At 43.9% G+C, this 13,344-nt stretch overlaps 1 protein-coding gene across 4 annotated transcripts in view; it reads left to right on the forward strand.

Annotated features, from left to right (window-relative positions):
- Nucleotides 1-853: 853 nt before the first annotated feature.
- LOC100709102 (echinoderm microtubule-associated protein-like 6) overlaps nucleotides 854-13,344 on the forward strand; it is an 83,355-nt gene continuing 70,864 nt past the window's right edge. For 2 of the 4 annotated variants that reach the window (XM_019367004.2, XM_013264368.3), the window contains exon 1: nucleotides 855-2,175. In XM_019367004.2, coding sequence (XP_019222549.1) covers nucleotides 1,979-2,175 — 197 coding nt within the window. In that variant the 5' untranslated portion in view covers nucleotides 855-1,978. Of the gene's footprint in view, nucleotides 2,176-13,344 lie in introns of all 4 variants that reach the window. The other 2 variants (XM_019367003.2, XM_003455678.5) reach the window with 2 other exon arrangements.

The following is a 13,344-nucleotide window of genomic DNA, read 5'->3' on the forward strand; positions in this document are numbered from 1 at the left end:
AACAGTCAGTGATCACTGCCGGCCTCTCTTGGTTTTTATCACCACTGTTCATTTTAAAGCTCAGTTTTTAAACCCTTCCGATATAACTACAGCCCAGCCCATGCAGCAGCATATTAATGACTAACCTCGTACTGTGGATGGATTATCTCAGGTGTGAGATAATCCATTTATTCCCTAACCATCGTGAGCCCTCACGTTAACTTATACGGAATGGAAAGAAAGTTAGCGTTCATCCTCCAGCTTCACTGTGTTTATGTGATGCTAACATAGCTGTGTCGCTAGCCACCACGTAGCACGTCATTATATAGCAGCTAGCCCAACTTCAGTAACCCTACAAACGTCACTGCTGTTTAGTTTTCTGTCTTCATATATGTTGGAAGTGATAGCAGATATGGTCATATATTTATATGGTATATTATGTTTAGGTGGAAACTAGCGAACTAACTCCCTGCTAACTTCGTTCTCTGTTAAATTTCATAAATTCTGTTTTCATGGATGCCTGGATGTTAAACCTGGTCGAGCAGCCACACATATCAGAGAAAATAAAATCATTTCCAACAACATCAAAGTGTCATACACATTAATACAATAACATCACATAAGTAACTGAGTACTTTTACTGTGCATACTTTTAACTTGGGGTATTTTGATGATGAAACTTTTGCACAATCTGGGTCCAAACTCCGCTTCAAGTCCCAAAGTCAAACGAACACTGCGGCATCACAACCTGTCTAAATTCTTTCATCTTTAATAAAATAATCAGTGTGAAGCCCTCTGACGTCATGCTGCCGAGATGTGACGTCTGAGCAAAAGTACTCCATTCCGCTAAACCGACAGCTGAACTGCGGACCTTTTAATGGTGCTTTTATTTTTGAAGGCTCAGCACCGGAAGCTGGGCCCTGTGTCGCGTGTCCGCTGATGCGCGTGCTCGTCACGTCAGGAAAAGGAGCGAGCAAACGTCACAGACTCCTGGCTCAGGAGGCTCCCCGCTGCACGCAACAGTACGCTCCTCGAAGCAGAAGCTCCGGCTGTGCCTCCGCCTGCTCCGCCCGTGAGTCTGCCTGCGGGTGGAGGATGCTCTGCTGCTCCTCCTCCTGCTGTGCGGAGTCAGGACTTTCCTCTCCGTCATCCGGCCGGGATGCTGCGCTGTGAGCCCGGAGCTGCTCCCCGCTGGAGTTGGATCATCTGCCGGGATTAAACACTCGTTGTCCTCCTCTCCTCTCCTCCTCCTCCGCTCCTCTTCTCCGGGACTGCGCGGTCGCTTCTTCTTCGTTGATTTTGCGGCTCTGGGTCGTTTGACTTCCTGACTGTCGGTTTTACTCGCGTACAGATTTGTGAATGAGCCGCGGTCCTCCCGGTGAGAAGGTGCTGTGAGCGCGCGGGGGGCAGGATGGAGGCGGCCGGTCGGGATGGAGGATTAGAGCACGGAGGGATTAAATCCTCCATCAGCCGCTGACTTTGGTTTTGTGGGTTTGGAGAAGTTTCCAGACTGTTCGCGTCCTCCGTGTTTTTGAGGAGTGGGTGGAAGGAGTGAGGGAGTGATAAACGTGGAAAAGTTTCTCGCGTGGTGATTCCAGCTGCAGTGAAGCGGCTCTGAGTGGGGAGGCTCGGCGGGAGCAGCTCCCGGGGGATCACGGAGATGATGATGGTCTCCCGGTGCTGAAACCAGAGGACTCAGACTTTACGTGAGGATTACAGTCACGGCTTCACATGAACGGAGGAATATGAACCATCAGATTTACGGTAAATCTTGGAGCTGACGTCCAATCAGCGTCTGCGCGCGCATCGTGATGAAGAGTCGAAGGAAGTCCGAGTCCTGAAGCTGTGGGCGCGAACTTTTCTTCAGACGACAGCCGAACACGGTGACCCCGACTCAGGCAGGTGACCCCGCTCACAGTTCCGTTACCGGGTCTCTGGATCCAGAGGGAGGAGCTGCGGGAGCGGGCGGGCGGTACCGGAGCCCCTCAGATGAGCGAACATGTCGGACCGGAGCGCCCCGGGCTGCCGGCTCAGACTGGACTGGGTCTACGGGTACCGGGGGCACCAGTGCCGGAATAACCTGTACTACACGGCGGGGAAGGAGGTGGTGTACTTCGTGGCCGGGGTTGGAGTGGTTTACAACACCAGAGAGCACAGCCAGAGGTTCTACCTGGGACACAATGACGACATCATCAGGTGAGGCTCCTGCACAGGTCACGTGATGGGTTATCAATCGAGACTTCCAGGTCTCAGAATCAATGTCTCTGAGTCACAGCATGAGCCTCCCTAACAGCCCGGATGGCTCTGCTATGTCAAATTAAATGGTGCCGAATTAGCGGTTGGAAGTTATTTTTCATTATAAATCCGAACATGTTCCAGCATCGCTCACTGACTCGCTGAGATCCTCGCAAATCCTGAAAACCTTCAGATTCTCAGGCGAGTTCTGAAACGTCTTTTTTCTCTTTACTTTCTCTAAGCAGGTTTCTGACACCCTGAGAGCCAGTGATTCACACTGAATTTATAAATATGTGTTTCGTGTGTGTGTGCTCACAGTTTGTGTGATTTAAGAGTCATTTTGGCATAAAAAACAAACTAACGTTTGATGGAAACCAAAGTGCCACTGTCCCTGCTGTGTGAGTTTTTCATAAAAGAAAAAGCAGTAGAAGATCTGATGGTCTTCCCGGCTTCCTGTCCCTTCAGTCTGCTGCACATTAGTGGCCTTTTAAACATGAGCGTTGTGATTGTGAGAGTCATAATCCAAGATAAGATCTGCAAACATAAAACTTTCTCAGTCTTATTTCTGGAGTCTCATTCAGTAAGGCTAAACCCTGAAGCAGAGAGATACTACAAAATATCATAAATGACATTAAAGGTACTGTTCGTGAAACCCTGTGGTAAATTCAATGACAACATTCACCACAAGGGGGCAGCCTTTAAAAAAAACATTGTCTTTTCTAATATTTTAAATAGAACGACAACAATAAAGCAGAAAGAAAAAACAGAAATCAAAAATAAGGTCGTGTCCAAATTCATGGGCTGCATCCTCCTGAGGCCGCATTTGTAGACCGATTACGTCACAGCGACGCGACGAAGGCTGTCCAAATTCATAGACTCCTCCGAATGCGGCCGACAAATGCGTCCTCCTTTTCCCCAAATTTGAAGGATGGGTCGGGTGTGTCCTTCGTGGCCCACCCTTTCCCAGAATTCATAGCGCGGCCCAGCCAATTCCAGTTTCGAGCAATGGCGGATGCTATTAAGTTTTAATATTACTCTTATTAATCTTTCTGGGTCACAAATAAACTTTTAACATATTTACAGGCGAGAATGTAGCTGTGTAAACTTCAAATATCTGCTCGGTTTATCAAGATATCAAATATTTGCAAAAGTGCTCCAACGTTTTCAGAGACGTCTGTTACCCACCAACTCGATAGCTGACCGGGAGGTCAAGGGTCACTAGAGCCGACGAGATAAACTTTGTCTGTATGATAGAAATGTGGTGAAGCTTATAATTCATAAAACTACAACGTTATTAAACTAAAAGTAGCAGAGAAAGGAGTTTAACTTTGGTCCCTGATATTCGTTACATTCACTCCTGTGACTCATCTCGATGTTTTTGTCTCTTTTGAGATGTTTTTTGGACCGTCGTGTTTTTTTTATCGCTCCCACACAGTTTGGTTTGTCCTTCAGTTTGACAGAAGTTAAAATCTAAACACGAGCAGGTTTACGCCGAGACAGGAAGCAGCTTTTTCTGCTGCTGCTGGGTTTCCTAATGAACGAGGAGCTCAGCGATGAGTAACTCAGACTTGGATTTTTATCAGGGCAGGAAAGCTTGCGGGCAGGTGAGGGACTTGTTCCTGTTCTCAGGTCTGATGGCTTTATTTCTGAGCCAAACCCTGCAGTTCCGCTAACGTCCAGCAGGGGCTCCAGCAGTGCGTCTGTCCCCATAGACTCCCATGTTAAACGTTTACAGCAGAAAAAAACATGTTTACAGCCACATAGACGAACTGATTGGTCTCTGTAGATAATTCTTATTAGGGGCGTGGCCTCTTTGATTGACAGGTGGATGGCACAGGCAGCTGTAGCTGCAAGCTGTCTGCTAGCCTTCAGCTAAGCTAATTGGAGTCCTGGGCTGTTGAAGGTTTTTTAATGTCACCGTGTGACAGGTGAAGCAAAGTTAACATGATAATGTTTTATATACTGATGTTGCACAGCGTGGACGGTGCACTCGTTTCACAGCTGATTTAAAGCTTTTCTGCTTTAATGTTGTGTCAGTTTGAGTTTTTTCATCCACAGTTTACAGTTTTTAAAAATCAGTTTTTATTTCCACACCTCACCTCGCTGCTTATTTATAATATTTATTTAACCCTTGATGGCCGTTAGCACACCATCATAAAGCAACAGAAAACTGTGGAAAACAAAAATGTGTCACGACACGTGTTTAGAGAAATCCCAGAAATCCTGCAAACCACTTTCAAGGCCCCACAGCTGGTGGATGTGTGTGGACGAATTAATTCAGAGTGAAACCAGCTCACAAACACCTCAAAGCTTTAATCTGGGATAATCTGACACTTATATAACACGAGTCTTTCCCCATTGGGACTTTTTAGCTAGTTTGCGTCGCTTTGAGGACAATTTTGGCACTTTGTTGGGGATGTGACTAGGGATGGGTATCGAAAACCAGTTCTTGTTGAGAACCGGTTCCCACTGTTTCAATTCCTTGGAATCGTTTGCCATTTTTGCAAACGATTCCCTTATCGATTCCAGTCGCCCCGAATGACGTCACCACGTTGCGGAGCGTCGGAGCGTACCTGGCAGGAAACACGGCGCCTAAGCGGCTCAAACGCTCAAAAGTTTGGTTATACTTTACCAGAACGGATGACAACAGGGCAACTTGCAATACTTGCAAAGTAGATATTTCATTTAAGGGAGGAAACACTACAAATATGCAAAAGCATTTGCTCACTAAACACGCGATAACCTTAAATGAATGTCGTGTTTTTAATTCCGCTCCGGACTCGTGAATCTCAACCCAGCAGCAGCGGTAACGTTTGCACGTCCTCTCCCGTTAATGCGGCAGGTAAATAATCAGCTAACAGTGCATATTATGTTAGCGCGATCTGCTTTATTACAAAACCTGCCATTACTGTGCATTTAGGTGACCGTGATGAGAGAGACAGACAGAGTCTGGCTGGCGCTCGCTGGCAGTTGTCGCTGCAGTCCACCGGTAGCGTCTCTTTTCAGGCCCGCATGTCACCGAGCAGTGATTAAGTTTGTGGTCAAAACCTTGCAGCCATTTGCCACAGCAGATGGTAAGTGAATGTGTTTAATTGTAGGCAGGGACATTACTGGATATTCTTGTGTAATTGCTACAGAATAATTTATGTTATACTTTGTTATTGCTACAGAAGAATATTTATTTTATTATTTTACATTTACAATTTTCCCCGGGGACCCTGTGACACCCCATTGAAGAGCCGTAGGCTGTGGATCTCTTAAGATCTCACTGTTGGGTTTGTAAGGCCATGTTACTCCTAAATTTCTATCTTGTTCAGAGAGAAGATATAAAACAAAATTCTAAGCTAATCGACCTGTGTGTTCTCCTTTTTAAAAATAAGAATCGATAAGAGAATCGATAAAGAATCGAATCGTTAAACAGAATCGAAAATGGAATCGGAATCGTTAAAATCTTATCAATACCCATCCCTAGATGTGACAGCGTGAGGTTTTCACAGTGTGATGTCTGTGGAGGAAAACATCACAGGGCTCTGTGCGACACAGTCAGTGGGTCCACGGAGCCTTAAAGGGGTGAACACAGCGTGCTGACCTGTGAGGCATGAGACGGCGTGATACATTGACTGTGCAGGTAGACGTGGTCACAGCACAGGCGTGGACGTTTTACACTAAGCACACACACGAAGGAAGAGCAGCACTTGATTGGCTCAGACTTCATTTTGACAAAGCACAGATTTGATTCTTGAGTTATTTTTCAGACATACTAATAAAGTCTTTGAGTCGCTCTTTCAAACTGGAAAAATTCCCTGGAGCATTGGGAATGTTAGTTACCTCCTGTCAGCCCGGCTGCATGCAGTTTCTCCTGCAGGATTTGGTCTCAGTAAAACTTCCTCTGGGAAGCTGCTCCTGGATTTGGAGCCACTGAGATAAAACAGACTTTTATATGAAATCTTTTTTGGAGGCGGGGCTGCTCGTGGAATAATTTTGCCCTTCTGGTCGGTCGCCTTTTATCTCTGGGAACATTTTCGACATTTTGAATGAAAGGCTGAAAAAAAAACCTGAGCTGAGGCGAGAAGCAGCAGAGGGATTTTCTCTGAGAGCAAACTGGAGCGAGTGGAGGAGGGAGATGATTCAGCGAGGCCGCTCATTCATCTACACACACACACACACACACACACACACACACACACACACACACACACACTCACACACAAACACACACACACACACCTGTGTTCACCAACACTGAACAGCCTGTGAGTCACTGCAGCAGCAGGCGTGTTTGGACAATTTATACGGCAGGTCAGCTGCAACCTGGAAAGCGTGTGTGTGTGTGTGTGTGTGTGTGTGTGAGAGAGAGACTAATTGAATAGCTGGATGCTGTCTCTCTGTCAGGGTTGTTAAATTTGTGTTTGTGCCAAATTTTCCCTCAGAGCTGACTGCAGGTTTCTGCTGACCAAAGTTATTAAAACCTGGCAGTCACAGTTTAAATTCAGATTGTTAATTAAAACAAATACATTTAGTAATATTTCTTAAAGCACTTAGAAACATTTGAAAATGACAGGAAAAAAAAGAAAATGGAGAATATTTACGACACGTGATTAAAATCTACAAAAACATAGTTTAACATCTGAAAAAATGCCAAAAGGAACATCAGTCAAATCCTCAGGTTATTAAGAAAAAAGTCAAATAAAGGAATAGTAAAGAAATTAAAGAAATACTATAGACAGCTGTTTTGTTTTTTGTTTTAAAAAAAAAAAGCTTTTATAGTACATTAAACAATATTGTGAAAAATATACGAAATATACATCAAATGTACATCAAAAATCAAATCCAGAAAATAAAATTTAAAAATTCCTAAAAAAGCCTGAGATTGTATAAGGAATTATAAAAAAAAAATAATCATAAAATATCCTAAAAAGACATGAATATATCTGGAAAAATAACAAAAACTTTCACCGAAAATAATCTGATAACCAAACAAACTGTCCTAAAATCTGCAGATGTGAAAACATACGAATGAAAAACTGTGAAAAAAATCAATGTTTCGGAAAAAATTCTATAAAAAATAAAATGATAAAAAATGATATAAAAATATAAATAAAATGGTAATGTTTACAAACAATCGGCTAATAAAATGTAATAAAATAAAATGAATATCACATGTTTTTAAAAAGTCGATAAATACCTTAAAAAAGGGGAAATATGAAAAATACTAAAAAGGTATAATCTCTTAAAAGTATAACAAACAAAAGTCAAATTTCAGATCAATATTTTTAAATGTCCTAAAAAATATTTTAAAAGTATCTTTTAAATATCTAATATATGTTTTTACCCACAGTCGTTTCTGTTAAACAAGAATAATGATAAAAAACACAAAAGAGACACAAAACTAAACAAGTTAAACAAGGGATTGTTAAACACACACACACACACACACACAGTTTTCTTCTTGCTGCGACTCGGATGTTGAAAGTTTGTCCTGAACATTCGTCACAGTCACAAAGGAAAAACTTGTTTGTGTTGGGGTGGATTTAAAAAGAGAACGATGCGGTGAACAGCGTGTCCCCTTCAGGCCACCGTCCGGTGCTGCGTCTGCTTCTCGGTCTGGAGGAAATGTCACTGGTGTCGCTGGTCCCGGCTGATGCATGGGCCTCTTCATCAGCCAGAGGGGAAATGTGCCAGCTCGCCGTCACGGTCCAAACGGACAGAGACCAGCTCTGCTCTCAGAGCTTAGAAATATCCTTAATGGCTCCAACCAGAACACGTCTGACCTCCATCCTGCAGCTGCTGTCTCCACCTGATTTTACAGTCCTGGGTTTAAAAACATCTTTAAACCTGGACCTGTTTTTTAGGTCTGAACTTGTCACAGGAACCAAAATATTAGAGTTCAGATGAACAGAGCAGGTAACAGAGACTTTACTTTTGCTCAGATGATCTTTCTGCATGTTGGGAAAAGTATGGAGAGAATCCCTGCAGAGACGCACGTGTGAACGTGAAAGAAACTTCACGCTGATGAATCATCCAAAGAAGTAAAAAGAAACTAGTAGAAACTAGTTTAACTACTGTTTTCTCCCACTGAAGCTGGGAGAAAGACTCTGATAATGACATCAGTACGTCCAGTATCCATCACAACGAGGGCGCTGCAGTAAAAACACCATGTGACTGCTTTAGGCTGTGAGCAGATCGCTGTGGTTGCCTGTAGTTTGCAGACTGGTCTGCAGACTCTCACCAAATAATCAGTGAGCGCTGGTGAAACCAGTGTTTACTTTCAAAATAAAAGCTCTGCCCTACTGTTGAAGCCAGTGCTTTTACTTTGACGGCAAATGGTCTATTTCCAGTTTGCGTTGCACTCTTCTTAACACTCACTGACTAGTTGGTGGGTTTTTGCTGTGAAGCAGGCGTCTTTCACACAAACTACAGGTAACCATGGCGATCTGTCCCTGACCAAAGACCAATCAAAACCATTTACACAGTCTGTACAACAACACAGAGAAAACCAACAATCATATGACCCCCTATCAGCAAGCACTTGGTGACAGTGGGAAGGAGAAACTGCCAGAACCAGGCTCAGGGAGGGGCGGCCGTCTGAGAGACCAGTTGGAGGTGAGGGGAGAAAAAACAATCATGAGGTTTTTGCTGCACTGATTTAGCAACAACTCTCAACCAGTTGGGAAACTTTTTTCCCCTAGCAACCCAGTGGTTGCCAGGTGGAGTAAGCGAGGCCTTCAAGAGCTTGTTTCAGACAGGAGGAGCTGATGGGCTCCACAGAGTAGCAGGATAAGACACAGAAGCATTATTTTTAACTGCAAGTCAGCTTCAAGCAGCAGGTCACATGTTCAGTCACATGTTCAGTTCAGGGCTGCAGACGGTCTGCAGGTTATTTTCTCAATGAGTCACTTTATCTATAAACTATAAGTAAAAATCTAAAAGCTGTTTTAAAGTCTGGGATGATATATTCATCAGTCAGAAACTAAAGAAGCCTCAAATCTTACATAAGTTACAGAAGTTTTTTTCTTGCGTCTTAGTTCAGGTTCTCCAACACGTCACACATCAGAGTCTGCAAAGGATTTACTGTAGAGTCTGTCTTTGCTTTGGCACTTTTAATCAGAGCTTACCATCATCTGAAATGAAGTCAGTTTCATGTTTTTGAGGTCAAACTTAAGGTCAAAGTTTTTCCTGTTTGTGCACTTCCTGTACATTTTGTTGCGTCTGCTAAAGAGAGAAGTGAAAAGCGTGACGATGGCTCTGATGGAAATGAGCTGTGCAGACACTCTGATGTCAGGTTTGTGTCCTCTGATGGAGTTCGTGTGTGCTGAGTGGCGGCTCTGAGAAACCATTTACATTTGCTTTTCAGTCGCTGTGCAGGCTGGCTCACAGCGACAGCCCCGCCACAATAGTCGCCGCTCAGCAGTTTGACGCAGCCTGAAGCGACGAGGTTCCAGGACATGTTCAAATTCACGTGGCACAAAAGTGCATCACAAGGAAACTGTTTTTTTTTTTTTTGACACATTTGGATTAGCAAACATTTCGTCATCTTTGAAGTCGCCCCTGTGGATCCAAATTTGGGAAATAAATGATTGATTCTTCTGTGCAAAAGTAACTTCACCCGTGACATCAGAAGGAACTTTTCAAAGGTGTTCTGGAACAGCTCGATGAAAGTTTGGACCACTCTTCATGCAGAATTTCTTGTGCTGCTGGATGTTTGAGGATTTTCTTGCATGTGCTCATTTTAAATCTCCCACTGGGCTCCAGATCTTCTTCTTTCCACTCTGTTCCTCAGCAGGTTTGTTTGTGGCCACCTCTGGTTTAGCTCCAGCTTTCAGGCAGATGATCTTCAGCACCGTTTGATTGTGAAGAACCAACCAGGGCACGCTTTATTAAATAAAATCTTTTACTTTTCTATTTTTGTGCTTCAGTTGATGACAAACATGGCACAGACGACTGAAGCCACATCGCTGCTGGTTTTGGTCCCTGTGTGGAGTCTGTGTTATACTGGGAGCATCATCAGGTGCAGTGGTTTAGATTTGAGCAGGAAATTCATAATCAGGTAGCAGTGAGTCCACAGAACTGTGTCCAAGATGGAGACAAGCTCAGTCTCAGCTGACTGCAGGTTTCCAAAACTGGCCAGGACTCTGCAGCCTATTTACACCTACAGACCAGTGGACACTCTTTCAGTAATGAGGATGTACACATCCTGCACAGGGAGGAACGCTGGTTTACGTGAAAAGGGAAAGACCATCTCTGAATCGAGGAGGGGGCCTAAGGGTCCATCTGTCACCATCTTACAATGCTGTGATTGCAGCCATTCCCCAACTCTCTGTGAATGGATCAGTGGTTGTTGATCAATGGTCATGAGAATTTGCATATTAATGATCATAAACTGACCTCCCAGCCCATTGTTCCTTCAGTGGTGCTGGTTTTACTCATTATGCAAATGTCCTGTTTATAAGGTTGGAAACCTGCAGTCAGCTGAGACTGAAGAAGTCACCTGGACGAAACGTTTCTCCCACTGAAAACATCCAGATGAACAGAATCAACCTTTTGGGATTTCCTTACCTGGATGACTGAGCATGCATCAAGACATACTGCGCTCTCTTTGTAAATACTCACAGCACTTTTTCACAACAAACCCAGTGTTTGCAGTTATGTGGGCCTAAGGGTCCAGTTAGAACCCCAGTCCCCACACCCCATCTGAAGCACATCTGTTCCTCCACCCATAACAGCGTCGTTGCTGCAGGACTGGAGTTTTACTGCAGCCTTGTTTTTGTAACCAGTATACAACCATTTGAGCATCGCAGCTGTTCATCAGTGCAGACTGGCTCAGATTGACGGCAACGTGTTGGAAATCCTTCTGCGTTTGAAAATTAGACGCCAAATATTTGCCAGCCTTCATCAGTCTGAGTCGGGTTGCCTGTTTGCAATCAGACGCCTACTGTGAAAACGTTCAAACATCAGGGGACCGCTGATTTTCTTTTTGTTCTAGTAGATTGGAGCTTCCTGTTTTCACTGGTTAATGTTTAAAGTCGCACTGCAGTCTGTTCAGATTTCAGCAACAAAGGCTTTTGACGTGGCTTCGAGCAGGTGTAACTTTGACCTTTTATTGTTGGTGATCGTTGAATCAGTAACTGTTTCCCAAAATCACCGTGACGATGCAGAAATATGAAGACGTGATAGTTGAGATGTTTACTCTGTATTTTCTATTTATGACCCAGAAAGTCACGATTACACACGTATTAAACTCTTTGTCTGTTTTGTACCAACCGCAGTAAACAGAGTGATGTCACACAACCTGACACAGTCAGTTTTAGCGCTGACTCTTTCCTTCGTGCCGGTATTGTGCAGTGGCTTCTGCTGAAAGCTCTGAATCATAACTGCACTCGTCCCCCTCCCCGGCTGCCTGACGGATCGCCTCAGTAATTGCAGGCTCCATGTAGACGCATTAAATCCACGTTGAGTATTTCTGAAAGAGCGAGAGCGGGACCGTCTTTTTCTTTCATTGGCTCTTTCATGGCCGCAGCCTCCCGTGGGGCGATCGGCCTTTAAGTTCCTCTGCAGAGAAGCACAGGCGGCCGCTGAATGGCAGAAATTATCAGCCGCTGGTCGCTGCTGCACACAGCTCACATTTCCAGCTCTCCTCACATCTCAGTTCCCTCCAGCTTGATGCTTTTCATCTTTTCAGTGTTTCCACGAGTCCGACTCAGACTGTAAAGATCTTACTGCATGGTCTGACACTCTGACCAGTGTTCATGTTTGAGGTCTTACTGTATCTTTGTTTTCTCACATGTCCACAGCATGTGCCTTTTTAAATCCAGCCCAAATACTAAGCACATCATTGAGGACTCAATTCAATTCAATTCAATTTTATTTACACAGCGCCAAATCACAACAACAGTCGCCTGAAGGCGCTTTATATTGTACAGTAGATTGCACAATAATAAATACAGAGAAAAACCCAACAATCATATGACCCCCTATGAGCAAGCACTTTGGCGACAGTGGGAAGGAAAAACTCCCTTTTAACAGGAAGAAACCTCCGGCAGAACCAGGCTCAGGGAGGGGCGGGGCCATCTGCTGTGATTGGTTGGGGTGAAAGAAGGAAGACAGGATAAAGACATGCTGTGGAAGAGAGACAGAGATTAATAACAGATATGATTCGATGCAGAGAGGTCTATTAGCACATAGTGAGTGAGAAAGGTGACTGGAAGGGAAAAACTCAATGCATCATGGGAATCCCCGGCAGCCTACGTCTATTGCAGCATAACTAAGGGAGGATTCAGGGTCACCTGGTCCAGCCCTAACTATATGCTTTAGCAAAAAGGAAAGTTTTAAGCCTAATCTTGAAAGTAGAGATAGTGTCATAGCAGGATTTTGAATTCAATTCTGGATTTAACAGGAAGCCAATGAAGAGAAGCCAAAACAGGAGAAATCTGCTCTCTCTTTCTAGTCCCTGTCAGGACTCTTGCTGCAGCATTTTGGATTAACTGAAGACTTTTCAGTGAGTTTTTAGGACATCCTGATAATAAAGAATTACAGTAGTCCAGCCTGGAAGTAATAAATGCATGAACTAGTTTTTCAGCATCACTCTGAGACAGGATATTTCTAATTTTAGAGATGTTGCACAAATGGAAGAAAGCAGTCTTACATATTTGTTTAATATGTGCGTTGAAGGACATGTCCTGGTCAAAAATGACTCCAAGGTTCCTCACAGCATTACTGGAGGCCAAGGTAATGCCATCCAGAGTAAGAATCTGCTTAGATACCATATTTCTAAGATTTTCAGGGCCGAGTACAATAACCTCAGTTTGATCTGAATTAAGAAGCAGAAAGTTAGCGGCCATCCAGGTCTTTATGTCTTTAAGACATTCCTGCAGTTTAACTAATTGGTGTGTGTTACCTGGCTTCATGGACAGATAGAGCTGCGTGTCATCTGCATAGCAGTGAAAATGTATGCTATGTCTTCTAATGATGCTGCCTAAGGGAAGCATGTATAATGTAAACAGAATTGGTCCTAGCACTGAACCCTGTGGAACACCATAATTGACCTTAGTGTGTGAAGAGGACTCTCCATTTACATGTACAAATTGGAGTCTATTAGATAGATATGATACAAACCACTGCAGCGCAGTACCT

The sequence above is a fragment of the Oreochromis niloticus genome, linkage group LG13 (assembly GCF_001858045.2).
Source record: "Oreochromis niloticus isolate F11D_XX linkage group LG13, O_niloticus_UMD_NMBU, whole genome shotgun sequence".
Lineage (NCBI taxonomy): Eukaryota > Metazoa > Chordata > Actinopteri > Cichliformes > Cichlidae > Oreochromis > Oreochromis niloticus.